Raw genomic sequence first — 16,928 nt, forward strand, 5'->3', positions numbered from 1 at the left:
AAGGTGTCAGCAAGGCTGCTCTCCCTACAGATGCTTTAGGGGAGATTCTATCCCTTGCCTCTTTCAGCTTCTGGTGGTTGCCAGCTTCCTTGGCTTGAGGCCACGTCACTCAGTTTTGGTCTGTGTCTTCACATCACCCCCTTTCTGTGTCTGTATCTTCTCTTTTGTGTGTCTCAAATGTCCCTCTGCCCTTCTTGTATAATAAAGACAATTGTCATTGTATTTAGGACCCATCCAGATAATATAGGATGGAAATCCCATCTCAAGATCCTTAATGACATTTGCAAAAACCTTGTTTTTTCAAATGAGGTAACCGTCAAGGATGAGGACATGGATATATCCTTTAGGGGACCACCAACCAACCCACTATACCAGCCGTAAGCTACTTTGATTTTGGCTGATGGCTGCAGCTTATGGTGTGGGAGAGTGGCTGTTTCTTTCGAGCCACTTAAGTAATGATCTGACATAAAGAAAGGGGCATTAGGGAGTTGCAGGTGACTGAGCAATACCTGGAGCGGAATGAATAAGGCACCTGGAGGTTCTTTAGTATACAGAGACCTTTACCTGGCACTTGACTTGAGAGTGTGCAGGAGTTTACAGGGCAGAAAATCTCAGGCAGCTGTCCACCTTGCCTTACCCTTCAGGTACAGTTTTTCCCAAGCAGGCTTGACTGAGACAAAGACTCAATTGTAAGGAAAACATGTTTTATAGAACTTGTTGGCATTGACACATATGGTCTACCGTAGGCTCAAGTGACTCCCCTTACATGTGGACCCAAGCTGACACTGGATTTGTCAATTATATTGGAGAAAGAAATGTTCTCCTAAAGGCAGCTGCCTTTGGTCTAGGCAGTTCCATAGCAGGAGGCAGTGAAAATGACCATGGCGGCATAGGACTGTCAAATCTACGCCTCAGAACTGGAGGTGTAATGTCACTAGACAGAACCCATAATTAGTTCAGTACTGCAGTATGAACCACAAGGTCATCAAAGAGGAAGGATAGCTCAAGAGTCCACGTGTGATAGATGCTCAGGGCTGTGCACTGCACATGGCAAATTCATAGTGACAAATCAACGTCAGGCTAAAAGATTCCTCCTGGTTCGAAGTTCGCAGGTCAGTAATTTCAAAGAAATGGCATAGACTAATGGACATCCTAGTGAGGCTAAAACCAAAGAGACTTTCTCTTTCTCTCAAATGCCATTGAGTTTCTGCTATGTTCTTTGGTCAAATTCTGTACTGGATTCTGGGAACAAAAATGTGCCTAGTTTCACTCTTCTAGGAGTGAGGGGATTGGCTTGCTTTTGAGATTGTTTTTAAATTCTGGGGATAGTGCTGTAAAATCAAATTGTATCGTAGTAACTCTTCAGACTCAGCATGGTTCATGAGAGGCTTGATAAACTGATAAAACAGCCAAGGCCCTGAGAGACCCAAACCAGTATCAGTCTGTTCTCTGTGTCTGTGAGTCTGTTTTTGTTTCGTAGACAAGTTCATTTGTGTCATATTTTAGATTTCACATATAAGTGAGATCATATATTTGTCTTTCTCTTCTGACTTACTTCACTTAGTATGATAATCTCTAGTCCATCCACGACGTTGCTGCAAATAGCATTATTTCATTCTTTTTATGGCTGAATAATATTCCATGGTATATATGTACCACATCTCCTTCATCCATTCATCCATCAGTGGACATTTATGTAGCTTCCATGTCTTGGCTATTGTAAATAGTGCTGCAGTGAACACTGGGGTGCATGTATCTTTTCTTTCTTTCTTTCTTTTTCTTTCTTTCTTTCTTTCTTTTTTTCTTTCTTTTCTTCTTGTCACAAGGCATGTAGGATATTAGTTCCCTGGCCAGAGATGGAACCCATGCTCCCTGCACTGGAAGCACGGAGTCTTAAACACTGGGCCACCAGGGAAATGCCAGGGGTGTATGTATATTTTTGAATTAGAATTTTCTCTGGATCTATGCCCAGGAGTGGAATTGCGGGACCCTATGGCAGCTGTATCTGTTCTCTGCACGTCTCACATCAACCACCTGCACTCCAATCCTTGCTCTCAACATCATCTTTGGGGAACCCAACCTGCGACAGGGACCTTGACAAGAAGAAATGGCTCAGGGAAAAGCTACCTGCACAGGGAGGAGATAGAGGCCATCGACCCTGGGGTGTGGTGGGGAGAGTGGGCACAGAGATTTGTCATTTCACCCCCGATACTCAGCCTTCCTGGCTGCCCCACTCTAGGTCACCTCGGGATACCCAGGTGACCCGTTTAGAGTCCCTGCCTGTGCAGGAATCTAGGGGCACCAGCGGGTCTGAATAATATTAGTGAAGGGTCTCCCCCATGGCACTGGGGTTATTTGGGGTGGGTCATCCTCTGCTGGGGGCCCTTCCTGGGCACTTTGTGGGGTTTAGCAGCATCCCTGACCCCACCCACTTGATTCCAGGGTCCTCTCCCACCCAGTTGTGACCACCACAGATTTTCCCCAGACATGACCGAAGAACTGGGTGAGGCGGGGGCAGGATGGCCCTGGGTGAGGACAGCTGTGTTGAAGCAACCAGCCTGTCCCAGGGCAAGGTCTGCCCCAATCCCGTCAGAGCCTGCATTTAGAACTGCCCCTTCCCTCTCCCAGCTCCCCTGCCCTGCAGTGGTCTCCGAGACATCATCCCCATGTAATAAATCACACCTTCTCAGTTTACTGTCCCCAGCACCTAGAGGAGTGTCTGATGTGTAGTAGATGCTTCATAAATACTTGCTGAATAAAGGAGTTGAATAAAGGGATGAGTGGATGAATGAATGAAGGTTACAATGGAAGGAGGGGGGAGATTCCCTTTCTGGCTCTCGGGGGTTGGGAGATCAAGTGAGAGATCCGTGCTAAATAGGCTGACCAGCCTTCTGGGGTTCCCCGGGAATGAGGGTTTCCCCACAGTTCCAGCGCTCAAACCTGAGCGGTCCTGGGCAAACTGGGGGCGGGTGTTGGTCACCCTATGTAAACACAGTAACAATTCCAACTGCAATAGCAATGGCCAAGGACCTCTAGGGTCTTATTGACCAGGCAGAGTTCTTTACCTGGCGGGGAAAGTGGCACAGGAGGGAGGGAGGAGTCTCAGGAAGATCATCCCACACGACAACGTGTGCCAATGGCCCTGGGCCCAAGGTCACACCTGACCAGGGCTTGCTTTTTGTTTTTTCTAATTTACTTTTTCCCACATGGATATGCAATTGTCCGAATGCCATTTATTGAAAGCTCCTTAATTTCCCCACTTTCTGTCATATCAAGTTCTCATATATCTGTTTCTGGACCTTTATTCTATACCATAGAGCTGTACGTCCCATCCTAGCACCACTAGGGCTGTTTCATCACTATCACTTTATTTTTTATTCATTTATTTTTTTGGCCGTGCCGTGCGGCATGTGGGATTTTATTTCCTTGACCAGGGATCGAACCCGCGCCCCCTGCATTGGAAGCTCGGAGTCTTAATCGCTGGACCTCCAGGGAAGTCCCCAGGGCTTGCTTTGACATCCATCGAATGGTGGCAGGTGGACACGGGGAGCAGCTGTCTGTGAGCCATCCTGTGTAGAAATGCAGGGTGGAGGGCAGGACAGTTGGAGCGGGAGGGGAAGAGGCGGAGGAGGAGGGAGGGAGGGAGGGCGGGTGAGAGACAGACAGAGAGTTTCCGGAGACAATAGCTCTGGCCGTGTCCTAGGGCATGAAAGCTGAAAATAGCTCCTAGTGCCCAGAGCCTTGGAGCTGCAGCCTGGGAGCCAGGGTGACTGGCTCTTCTCCCTGGTGTGTGTTGGGGGGTGACTCTGGGCTTCTCAGGCTGGGAATGGGGTGCACGGAGCAGGGACGGAGTAGGGACCCTTCTCTCTGGGACCTCGTGGGCCATCCTTAGCTCACAAAGGTGAGCCACTCCTGGCCCTACGAGTGGGGAGCTTATCCTCCCTGTCCCCTGGATCACACCCCCTCACACACAACTTCCCCATGTGTGCTCCCAGCAGCCAAGAGAATCTGTTTTTAAAAGATTTGGGGGAGGGGGGTAAACATACAAACAAGAGCAGAATGGATACTTTTTCAGAATGGGAATGGCTCTGTGTAACCCCACCCCCAGGGAAACCACAGTCCTGACCTCTAACACCCTTGACGAGTCAGCCTTGGTCTGGGCTTGCGGACCCATGGAAGCTTCCTCATCCCCTCTTTCAGACCCTGTCTCTCCCTCGGCGTCTTTGTGAGAAGCACCCGGGGAAGTGGGACTGCTAGGCTGTACTGCTGCTAGAACTCCACCTGGGCTCCACCAGGCTCCAGCCCCCCGCCCTGTGCACCTCTCTGACCCTGAGGCACCTCAACTGGTAGGAGCATCATCACCTTCCCTCCCTGGACTTGTGACACTTAAGGGAGACACCAAAAAGACAAGCGTTTGGCTCCCTGGCTGGCAAACAGCAGGTGCTCAATTGTCATAAGTGTCCGTATCAGTGAGGGTTCTCCAGACAAACAGAATCCATAGGGTGTGTGTGTGTCTATATACACACACACGTATATATGTATGCGCATACAAAAATATACAGCTGTGTATATATGCAGTATGCATACAGACATATACACATATAGTATATACAATACACACATACATATATACACACATATATAAAATACATCGTTTGTATGTATACCCACATATGTATACAGTATGTATACACACATATACACACATACAATACACATATAGATATACACTATACATACACACATATAAAATGCATAGTTTATATATATACAGTATGTACACATACATATAACATATGCAATAGACACACCTAGGTACATATATATCATACATATATACACACATACAAAGATATTTAGGTGTGTATATATACAGTATACATACATATATAATATATGCAATACATACACGTACATACATATAGGCACACATATACACCTACATATAAAAGCATGTAGCATAAAAATACATATGTACTGTATATATAAGTTCATCGTATATATACATACATATATCATATAAGATATATACACAATGTATACACACACATACACACCTATATGTAAATATGCACATGTACATACACACATAAAAACATATGCAAGTGTGTCTATATATAGTATATACATATATATATAATACCTATACAACATATACACATACAGGTATACAACATATATACCCACCTATATATAAATAGACACTGTATACATACATACATACAGTGTACATATACTGTATATATACACACACCATATATCAATATATGGTGTGTGTATATATACAGCATGTTCACATTTATAATATGTATACTATATATATACATACATACATGTATACAATATATACACAAACATATATAGGCTTGTATGTATACTGTATATAGTACACATATACTACAAACGCACGACATATAAACGTGTATATATATATATATAATATGTATACACACATATACAAATTAATAGGCTTGTATATATTCACTATTTTTACATATATAGTTTTGTTTTAAGGAGTTGACTCATGTGACCGTGAGGCAGGCAAGTCAGGGCAGGACTCTGGGCTGGAGACACAAGGAAGAGCTGATGTCCCAAGGCCATTGGAGGACCAGTTCCCTCTTTCTAGGGAACCTCATTTTTCTCTCCAGTCCTTCAACTGATGGACGAGGCCCACCCACGCCACGGCATTGACAATCTCCTTTACGCAAAGTGGACCAATTTCAGTGTTAATCTCTTCTGAAAAATACCTTCCGGACCACATCTGGAATAATGTTTGTGGTTGCCGGGGCCCCACGCAGTGCGCACATGAGATTAACCATCCCCGTGGCGATGATGACACTTTATTTTCTCCCTTGACCATTGTCACTACTATTCCAATTAAAATGGCAGTGCCATGAGGGCAGGGCATTTCCTTTTTTGCCAGTACTGAGCGTCCGCGGTCTGGTGCCTAGCATAGGCTAAATACACGGCATTTTTGTGAACAGAAGCCGGGATTCCGGCTGTCATATTTAATGAGGAATTATAGTCTTCTTATTAGGGGGGAGGGGTGTGTGTGTGTGTCACGGTACGTCAAGGGCGGGAGTCGAACCCTCCACCCCAGGCCCCGAGGGCTCTCCTCGGGTCCCCACTTCGGGCCGGTGGGGGTGGCCGGGGGCAGCCGAAGACGTGCGTGCGTGCGTGCGTGCGTGCGTGAGAGCGGGCGAGTGCACGGGGTGGGCCGCGCGCGCCGCGAGTGGTTCGGCTGGGTCCCCGGCTCATTGTGCTCGTCTCACGCCGGCCCGAGTTCGCAGCAGCGCTGGAGGCTCCGGGCCTGTGACCACAAAGAGGGAGCCGGGGGCCGGACGGGAGCGTGGCGGCGGAGGCTGAGGCCCAGGCCAGGCCCCCTCCCTTCAGCCGCCGGCCTGCCCGCCTGCCCCGCCCCCGCCGGCTGCGCCGCGCCCCTCCCCCAACCGCCAGACTAGCACGGTGCGGGGGCCGTGCGCGAAGACATGGGAGAGAAGCTGGAGCTGAGGCTGGAGTCGCTCGTGGGGGCCGAGCCCGCCGTCTGCCCGTGGCCGCTGCCGGTCTACGTAAGTGCCACCCGTCTCCTCCTCCCGGGCCCCCGCCCCTCTTCCCCACGGCGCGCGCTGAGCCCACCAAGAAACGGAGCGACTCGAGTCGCCAGACCTTCTTTGGAGCCCCCCTTCCCGCCCCGCCGTGGTTTTCCACGGCCGTTTCCAGCCCCCGCGCGCAGGGTGGGCAGAGGGGAGCCGGCGCCGGCCGGGGGCGCAGACTCGGCCGCGGGGGGCGCAGACTCGGCCGCGGGGACCCCGCGCTTCCGAGGGGCGCCCGAGCCGGTCTGCGGTTGGCTCTGCAGGGCTGGGGACCCCGGTCCCCCCGGGCCTGGACTGCCGGCGGGCTTGCCCTTCTGTACTTTAGGATCTGACATGTAGGGTTTCTTTTTCCTGGTAGTTTATTCTTAGCGCTGTCAACGTGCTTAGTTTTTTTTTTATTTTTGAGGGCACCATATCCTCCCTCTCTCCAGTTTTTTTGTGTTTCTGTTTTGTTTTGTTTTAGTTAGGCATTCTGTCCCCTGATCTTGAGTGGCCTTTGGAAAATGACACGCCAAAGGGAAATTTCCACAGGCGTCTGGTGATTCCAGAAACGGAGGGTGTCCGGCCAGGTGGGCGCCCGGCCTCTCGTCCCCCGTGGCGGCGTGGTGCGCGTGTATCTTGTCTCGGGGTTTACGCTTGGGCCCCGCAGCCCACCTTCCGGAGGGAAAGCGCAGCGGGCGCCTTGGGCCGGCGCCTTTGGGGCGCCCTTTCGTGCGTTGGGCTTGCTGGGGACCGGCCTCCAGGCGACCCGGCGGGGAAGCCCGCGCGACCCGCCCCTCGCGCGGGCTCCGTGTGTGTCAGTTTTGTGGAAACTGTGTCGCGGCCGGGACGCTGGGACCGCCTGGGAGCCGATGTTGACTCCGAGCCCCGGTTCTCCACAGTTATCTGAGGTCCGAGGGTTTCCATCCCTCCACTGCGCACTGGCGCTTTCTATTTTTGTTCTTCCTGTGCCCGGAGGCGTGGCTGAGCCTGGGCTCTGGCTTTTCCGGTTGGGTAACTCCAGGTGGCCCGGGTGGGCGGCCTGAGCAGCAGTGGGCAGGGCGGGGAGACATGCCAGGGGAGGGAAACTGAAAGTGGGGAGAACCTTCAGAACTCCAGCTGATCCACTTGCCTCGCCTCCCCGCCCCACCCCTCTTACTGCACTTGTCATGCACGGGCTGGCTGGCCGGCGCAGTTTTCAAAATGTAATAATTTGTGTGTCCTTAGTAGCCGTGAAGCGTAGTTCACTTGTAGTGCACAGTTGTAGGAGTTTTGATCGCCATCAGGCGGCAGAGCAATCCTGTCATCCCATTTGCTGCCCTTTGGCGCCAGGGTGCCTCTAAGCCTCTTGGCCACTAATCTCCTCTCTGTCCCTAAGGTTTTGGCTTTTCCAGAAAGTCAGATAAACGGAACAACAGCATGTAGCTTTTGGATTGTGGCTGCTTTGGCTCAGCAAAACCTATGCGAGATTCCTCCCGGGTTTGTTTTGTTGTTGTTGTTGTTTTAAATATTTATTTAGTTAGTTATTTACTTGGCTGTGCTGGGTCTTAGTTGTGGCACATGGGATTTTCATTGCCGCGTGCAGTAAGTTTCAGTTGTGGCGTGGGGGATCTAGTTCCCTGAGCAGGGATGGACCCTGGGCCCCCTGCATTGGGAGCGCGGAGTCTTAACCACTGGACCACCAGGGAAGTCCGTCATCCCTGTTGTTGCGGGTATGAGAAGCCACTCCTTTTTCTGGCTGTGTTGTATTCCATTTTCCGTTTGTCCATTCGCCTGCGGGTGGCAGGACTTGTGGGATGTTTCCAGTTTTGAGGGGATCAGGAATAAAGCTGCTGTAAACATCCCAGGGCAGTTTTCCATGTGAACTTGGGTTTTTACCTCACTTGAGAAAATACTCAGGAGTGGGACTGGGGTCTGTGCTAAGTGTATGTTTAACAACCCTTCTGCATCTTAGAAATTGGTATTTTTGAATATTGGAAGAGTTTAGAAATCCACTGTGACCCAGCACCCAGGCACTTGAAACGAAGTTGGAAGTTCATCTGGAGATGGTCACGTTGTCCCCGTCACTGTCTTTTATTCGAGGCAGAGCAAGGCCACAGATGTGTAACCCTTGTAAGGAAGGCCTCGTGTGTCCAGGCCCTGGCAGGACCTGGCTTTCTAGTGGTGGGCGGTTCTGCAGTGGAGAGCATCTTTCCCTTGCTGGCCGGACCTCACTTGGCAGGGTGTGGGGTGTGCTGCCTGCGTGGCTGGGCGCTCTTTGTGCCGGTCAGCAGCCATTCCTGGTGTGTCTGTCCTACTACCAGGCAGGCGGTGAGGCGCCCTAGTGAAGTGCTCAGCGAGCCGCAGCCTTCCTAAAGTTTGCGGGTAATGTCTGCTACCCTCCCATTTCCCTGCTGAGGAATTTTGCTTTCTCATGGGAAATGAGGGGGCAGTACTTTATAAGAGTTCATATTTTGTGATGACTCGATGCTGAATACATTAAGAAAATGGGCTCCTTCCAGAAGCTTAACTTCTCAGAAGGTCAGATTACGCATGTGACTGCACGTTTGAAATGAGTGAGCTTGTTTGTTCATTGATTCATTCATTCTGCAAACACCTCCTGGATATTTACAGTGAGTGTTCCAGGGGGCGTGGAGGACAGTAGACAGTATTCTTTTTTTTATGATTTTTGAATTTTATTTTATTTTTTTATACAGCATGTTCTTATTAGTCATCAATTTTATACACATCAGTGTATACATGTCAATCCGACTCGCCCAGTTCAGCACACCACCATCCCCACCCCCCCGCGGCTTTCCTCCCTTGGTGTCCATACGTTTGTTCTCTACATCTGTGTCTCAACTTCTGCCCTGCAAACTGGTTCATCTGTTTGAGACAGCTGAGACAGCTTTGTACTTCCCGCTTCCAGGGGCTCTCGTGTGGGCGCTGCGAAGCGGGGTTTTAGATGGTGCAAGGTGGAGGGTGGGCACTAGAACCGGTGCCCAGTGCCCGGGTGTGCGTGCGCTAGATGGGGCGTGCGGCCTAGGACTCCTGCCGGCTCGGTGACCCCGGCCGAGTGCCTTAAGGCTTCTAGGTCTCAGTGTTCTCATCTGTTGCATGGGCTGAACAGCACTCAGTCTCTCTGGAGGTTACAAGGTCACACTGTGTTAATGCTTGTAGACCCTACAATGTAGAACACTTAGGACAGTTTGGAGCATCGTTAATTGTTCCACAGATGTTACCTGGTCTGTTGAATGACTTTGCCTAGTACACGCCAAAGCGATTAGGAAATTGGTATATCCCAGCTTCATTTCCTTTCCATTAAAACAGGGCTCAGGAAAAAAAAATCTGTTTTTCAGTAGTCGTATCATATAGTGGAAAGAGCACTGGTGTGAAGGCAGCTTAGGGTTTGAATTCCAGGGCTTATGCTGTCTGTGGCCTGGGCAGGTTACTTTTGAACTGCAATCCCCACACTTGTAAAATGACATTAAAAACCACTCTTTCTGTGGGTTCTTAGAATTAATTAAGCAGGTTATGTGTGTAAAGTAGCCTGGCACTTGAATGAGTTGTCAGAACCAAGGGCTGCTGGAGACGATGCTTCTGCCCTAGGTAATCTCCCCTTCTACTGGGCGGCAGGTAAAAACACAAGCACAGTAGTCAGTGTTGTGGAAGAAGTGAGTTCTGGTGCTACAGAGCACAGAACCTTTTTTAAAAATTTAATTATTATTTTATATTGGAGGTTATTTGATGTACAATATTGTGTTAGTTTCAGGTGTACAGCAAAGTGGTTTAGTTATTCATATATCCATTCTTTTTCAGATTCTTTTCCCGTAGAGTTTGTTACAGGCTACGGAGTAGAGTTCCCTGTGCTATGCAGTAGGTCCTTGTTGATTATCTATTTTATATAGAGTCGTGTGTCTATGTTAATCCCAAACTCCTAATGTATCCCCCCCCACCTTTCCCCTTTGCAGAGCACAGAATCTTGGAAGGGAAAGTTCAGGGTAGGCTTCTTGGAGGAGGTGCCATCCTTTCTAAGGATATGTAGAAGCTACTGGGGTGGCAGGAGGGAGCAGTGTGTGTCAAAGTTTGAGAAATATAAGAAAATATGGCAAAACTAAGGTATAAGACTGGAACTCAGGGTTTGGTTGAGACCAAACCATGAGAGTTGATACTGGAAACTTAGTGGGGCCCAACAGAACGGGGCCTTGTTTGTCCTGTCAGAAGTTTAGATGTTTATCCTGAAGGCTGTGGGAAACCCTAAAGAACAGTGAGATGGACTTGTGGTTTAGAGACTCACTCGGACCTCCATGTGCAAGGCACTTGATTGGGTGCAGGGTGAATTGTAATCTAAGGTTCCCACTTAAGTTATAAAAGGTTGGACTGGATTTTGCAGATCTGAGAGAGAATGGGTGAGGCCTGGTGACCAGTTAGAAAAGGGAGGGCAGGAAGCGTGGGTGACAGTTTACAGCTGCATCTTTTTGAGAGATACAGAGCACAGTAGGAAGGGATTGGGGGTGGCGAGAGGATCTTACTTCATCTTCAGTGCTTTAGAGGGGCCTGGTAGACAGGTCTGGGCCCAAGGTTCAGATCTGGGCTTTTAGGGAGGAGAGGTGTTTGAAGGCATGGGAGAGACTTAGGTTACCCACAAGAAGATCCAAAGAATCATAGGTCTGAGGGCTTTTTAAGTGGGTATATTGAGGAAGTTTATAAGCTGAAAGAAAGCAGCCTGCAGAGAAAGGGTGTGAAGATGTAGGAGAGGAAATGATTGTTCATTTGTTTTCAAAAAGCTGAATACTTATTGTGTGCCTGGCCCTTTTCTAGGATCTGGGGTTCTCACCACGTGTTACCTCTTCTGCAAGGACAGTTCAACTCATCCCCTGGTGAAGAGAAGTCAGATTATTCTTTGCATCCCATTCAGGTGTAGGAACTGTTCTGTACCTCTGAAGGGACTTTACTTAACCAGAGTAATAAGTTAGAAATCAAAAGAAATTAGAGCTGGAAGGGACCTTAAAAGCCACTGTACTTAATTTTGCCTAATATTTTACATTGATTGTAAGAAAAATGCAGAGCCCATTCTCTTCAGAATTCCTTCACTGAACTTTCTTTATGACTTTCATCCAGTGGGTCTAGCTTGTAAATTTTGGCCTCCTCCTAAATTTGCTTCTTCATCCACATTACATTTTGCCCCGACTATGGTAGAAACTCCTGGGTGGTTTCGTGGCCCCTGGTCTCAGTTCCTCTAAGTTCATCTGCCTACTCGGGTTGAGTGATCTTCTAACATGACAAGATATGCCTAAAATAATGCTGCTAATGGCTTGCCCACACAGAGTTAGTGCATACTAGCCGCCCAGCATGTGCTCTGCACAGAGGCCTGTAATCTGAACTGTGCTTTGCCAAGCCTCCTGGGGCTCTTTGGCCCTGAGGAAGGGGAGCTTTTTGTGATCACTCCCTTTATCTAATTGGTCCTTCAGCAGCGGGGTGCTTTACTTACTCAGCCAGTGGTAGCCCCAGGCCTCATCACCTGTGGGATACAAGCCATGCTCTCTCCCAGGCTTGCTTGGGCCAACATCTCTATTTTTATTTCTGTCTCTTCTCACACTTGGACCCCTGGTCTTTAGTCATCCCCACCTGCAGTATTTACAGTGCCCAGCAGGTGTCAGGCTCGAGTGTCTTTTCACAGATGTTTCCTCTGCAGTTAATGCACCTCCTACTCCAACTCTGCATAGCCTCGTCTTTCTATACTGTACTTCAGGGTTATCATGAAGCCGTCACTTAGATATAACTTTTGGCCTCCATAGGCACTTCTGTGCTTAAAGGTTATGGTTCTTTATCTCATGTGATTGAAATTTTGAATTTATAGATCTTCGTCCTTAATGAGGCTTTAAGGACAGGAGTCATTTCTAATCCTTCGCACAGAGCAGATGCTTTTTAACGGTGATAAAATGTATGGTTTAAATGACTCATTTTACAATAATTTTGCTTTAGCTTCCGATAGCAATAAAGTTTCCAGATGTTGTGTTCCTGCAATAAGAAAGATGTGACCTTCCAGTTGTGTAAAGCTCATCAATGCTGTGTAAGTGCATCGGGTGCGCTAAGGAACGTGGAGCCAAGTGGGCTAGTTGTGTGAGAGAGAGACTTAACTATGTTAACAAAGGTAAGCCTTCATTGTGTCCTGCCAACATTTGATAGTTGCTTTTGGGCAAACTAAAGCAATAACATTTTAAACTGTTCCTCCCCATTAAAGGGATTGAATATTTGGCCACTTCGGTGCACCTGTGTCTTGTGAATTGTCCAGTTGGAGATGGAGGTTTAGAAAGTGAGTTTCAGTCTTGTTTAAGTCTCTTCCCATCAGACTGGTCTCGTGATTTCCTATACACCATGTTACTTCCTGTCTACCTTTCCTTGGTGCTGTTCATGCCTGGATTGTCTCCTGTACCTGCTCAAACCTTGGTCCATTCTCATTTGTACCATGGAAGTTTGTCATGCCGGATACTGTCAGAACTAATTTTACTTAAGTTTGTGTTAAGGTGCAAAGCACACGTTTTGTATATTATCTGTTTTTTGTGTTTGTTTATATTTTTATGGTTTCTCTTCAAGAAATATTATGAGTAGGGAAATAACAAGATGTAAAGAAAAAAAAAGTCATCATTCTCTTTTAAGTTGTTAGAACATCTACCTGCAATCATAATGCACTGTGGTATGTGTTAAAATAGGAAATATATGTCATGTCCCGTAGGAGCAGGAAAGTCAGTGGTGTTAGTGAGGGTGTGTCATGGAAGTAATCACAAAGCAGGTGACTGCTGGTTGGGGTCCTGAAACATTAGTGTGTGTTCCCTGTGTCCAGTAGTGGTCTGGAGGGGTCAGGAAGCGTGCCTTTCAATTTGAGGGAACAGAGGGTTTGAGGTCCTCTCTGTTCTATTGCTCTAGTATAGTATACTGCATAGCAGCTCATAAAATACTGTGTTTATAGTCGATATTTAAATCGCTGATTGATCATCAAGATTGGGATGTATCATTGGAAATGAAAATAGGAAGAGTCTTATGCTTTTTAGGTTTTTCCCTTTTTTCCGATGTCTCAGAAGGCTCTTTGACGGGGGACTTTTTATTCTCCCATACAATTCCATGAATACTTATACCCTGGCACTTATTTTAATGGCATTTTCAATTTATAAATGTCTCTGAAACACATACTGTAAACTATTTGAGGGTAATGACCATGGCCATGGATGACACATCTTAAATGTGCATCGTGTTAATGTTTGAGTGTCAGGTGGTCTACCATCAGTGCCTCCTTCTTTCACCCAGTTTTCTTCCTCATTTCCTTCTCCAAATTTGTCTCATTTTTCTACTCTCCCTTTTGCTTCTCTATTCTTGCTTTCTCTTTCCCATTGTGTGTGTCATTCTTCTTCTTCTTCTTCTTCTTCTTCTCCTCCTTCTGACTTCATTATTATGGCCAACCAAAACCTTTTCTAGGATTGTCTCTATCTTCCTTTCCTCTTCATTGCCATCCACAAACTCTTAGAGAACATTCTTGCTTGACTCCCTTACTTCCTAGCATACCCATGTACTTCCTGATCACTTTAGAACATTGAAAAGGGTTGGAATTTTTAAAAATAGATAATTATAATCAGTCTTCTTTCACCTCTGGCATAAGACTCTTCTTCCTCAATCTGACCATTCTTAAATCTAGAAGTACTCCAGCTCATTGGTCTCCCTTACCCCCATGTTTAGGCCAAAGAACTTGTGAAACCTTAGCCCTGTTTAATACTTGAATTTATCAAAACATAAGAGGACTAATTCTGCCTAAGGGCACCAAAGAAGAATAAAGATGCCACAAATAAACATTTCGTCCAGATTTATAATGGACTCTTAAGTGCCTAGTTGAGTGCTAACCATTAACTCACTTGAACAACAGGGAGGTCATGACACAAACTAACATGTTAAGTGTATAGACACTTCACTTCAGCATTCCTCAGTGTAGCTGATAAACTGCATCCAGTTAGCTTAAATAACATGAATGTTGAATTTCCCTGCGTATATAAATTGGGAGTTCCTAAAGTTCTCTTTTTCCCTTTGTACAACTACTGACTGCCACCTCGCTTGGTCAGTGCAATAGAAAATGATGACTAAGAAACACATTGTCTCAATATCAGTGGACATAATGTCCTAGTAGTCTATAAAAATCTCAAAATTCTTAATCTAAAAGGTAGGTCTGCCAATCTTATATCCTTTTCCTTTGTTAATATAAATATCCAATCTATGAAGGTCTCAGTTTCCTTACTTAGAATATGAGGTGGATAGATTTGCTAATATCTAGGGACCTTTCCAATTTTAATATTCCCTAGTTATAAGGGCTGAGCTAAATACAGTGGCTCCCTTAATCATTAACCTCGCTCATGATGAAAGTTATCAGCAAGTTCTACTTGTAAGAGATCAAACATTCATATCCATGTATATTGTAGCACATTGACTTTTACAGAACTCAAAGTAACACAACATAGTTACATTCATAGACTTAAGGTCACTGTGGTATACTTTACAATTTTTCTTTTCCCTAGGAAGGAAATGTAGATCCCTAGGAAGGGATTTCTTTCTCTGCCTTTCAGTAATGTGAGCCTTTTATTATCTCTTGGATCCTGAAAATGGGTAGGGTTTTGGCAGGTGGAGCTTAGGACAGACATTCCAGGTGACAGGGACAACACGAGAAAGGGCAGAAGGAAGAATGGATTTTCAGAAGGACTTGATATCTTACATGATGAGAGCAGCGTTTCACAATCTCTGTCCTGCAGAACACTGGTTTTAGATGATGTTAATGTAGTTACAAGACAGAAGCATTTGGGAAGAGCCGTACTCTACATCCCGACCTGAAATTCAAGTTTCACTTTGTTACATTACATACTCTGAAAAGTTTTGGAGGAAGGAATTGATTTATTTTTGTTTAATTCAGTCTTACTCACAGTTACTTGACAAACCTGTATTCAGCTGATGGGACTGTATTTTGTGAAAGGCCAATCGGAGAAATGGTGAGATGGAGCTTAGGATATTTCTCTGTTGGGACAGGCATGTGATTATTTTTCTTATAATTCTTTACTGTTTGTCCTAACAATTGTTACTTTGCAGGAGTCAGTTTTTTTGTTTTTTTTTTACATCTTTATTGGAGTATAATTGCTTTATGGTGTAGTGTTAGTTTCTGCTGTATAACAAAGTGAATCAGCTATATGCATACATATATCTCTAGGATTCAGTTTTAAGCCCTCTGTTTTTACCTGAGTTATTGGGACTCTTAGAAAGCTCAACAATCCTGGAGTCTTCATCTCTGATGTAGTTTCCAGAAGCTCCTGGCAATTACCACTATTTCCTCTTGATTCTTTTCCTCCGACTTCAGACTTCTTACGATTATGAACTGATGGTTTTCTCAGCCTGTAGTGTCAAAACCAGCTACCTCACTCATCTTCATTGTCTCAGTTACAAGGTGCAATATTTCCCATGTTTATATGTGTCAAAATATAAGTCAGGGATTGATACATAGCATGTGCATAATAAAAATTGTATTTCTTTTTTTTCTTTGTTCAAAGGTATCCAAACACTGGCCAAGTTCTTAAATTGAAAGTAGAGTGATCTAACTTATTCAGCTCATCCAACCATCAATATTGAATATTTGTCTTTTTTCTTACACATATTTCTTGTATTCCAATTGTGACATTCTAGAGCACAGTGAGTACATTTATAACTTATTACTGCATTACTACCTTGGCTATTCCTTGACCAAAATTTACTTCATACAACTGACAGGCTAATTAACCTACTAGAGTTTTTTTTTAATGTACGCATACATTAAAAAAAAACCTCTAGTAGGTTAACTGCATTGCTAGTAACTGAATTTTTACATCTCTGTGCACCCATGTATCCAACACCAGATCAAGATACTATAAAATATTTCTAACACCCTACACGGTTCTCTGTTACTTCTTTCTGTTCCATACTCTCCCAGGGCAACACCTAAGCTGACCTCTATCTATCACCATATATGACATACGTGGAAACACACAGTGTGTATTCTTTGGTATCTGGCCTCTGGTTACATATCATTATATCAGTAGTTTATTCTTTTATTGTGTTTTCCTGATTTTTTAAACCTAGACATTCATACAGTGTCAAAGTACCACTGAGTTCTTCATATTATTATGCTGACCTCCATCTTCAGGGGTTTTCCACAGTCTTCCATGTGTCTTTCCACCTACTTTCTCTTCCGTCTAATTATGTTTCATTTAACCAACCTCAGCCAGCCTTCCCCCATATTCCCCAACACGTAGCACTCCTGTGCTCAGCCAGTTTTGTCCCCTATTCCATAAGCCCTTTGTGCCATTCCTGACACTG

General features: G+C 45.9%; 1 protein-coding gene across 6 annotated transcripts in view; it reads left to right on the forward strand.

Annotated features, from left to right (window-relative positions):
- Positions 1 to 6,309: 6,309 nt before the first annotated feature.
- Positions 6,310 to 16,928, forward strand: part of LOC309801410 (uncharacterized protein) — a 102,253-nt gene continuing 91,634 nt past the window's right edge. For 2 of the 6 annotated variants that reach the window (XR_014293579.1, XM_082616246.1), the window contains exon 1: positions 6,315 to 6,569. Coding sequence is in view for 3 of the 6 variants with exons in the window: in XM_082616246.1 (XP_082472372.1) it covers positions 6,489 to 6,569 (81 nt within the window). In the remaining 3 variants the exon portion in view is untranslated. Of the gene's footprint in view, positions 6,570 to 16,928 lie in introns of all 6 variants that reach the window. The other 4 variants (XM_082616247.1, XM_082616248.1, XR_014293577.1 and 1 more) reach the window with 4 other exon arrangements.

This window comes from Mesoplodon mirus (assembly GCF_964341445.2).
Source record: "Mesoplodon mirus genome assembly, chromosome: 3".
Lineage (NCBI taxonomy): Eukaryota > Metazoa > Chordata > Mammalia > Artiodactyla > Ziphiidae > Mesoplodon > Mesoplodon mirus.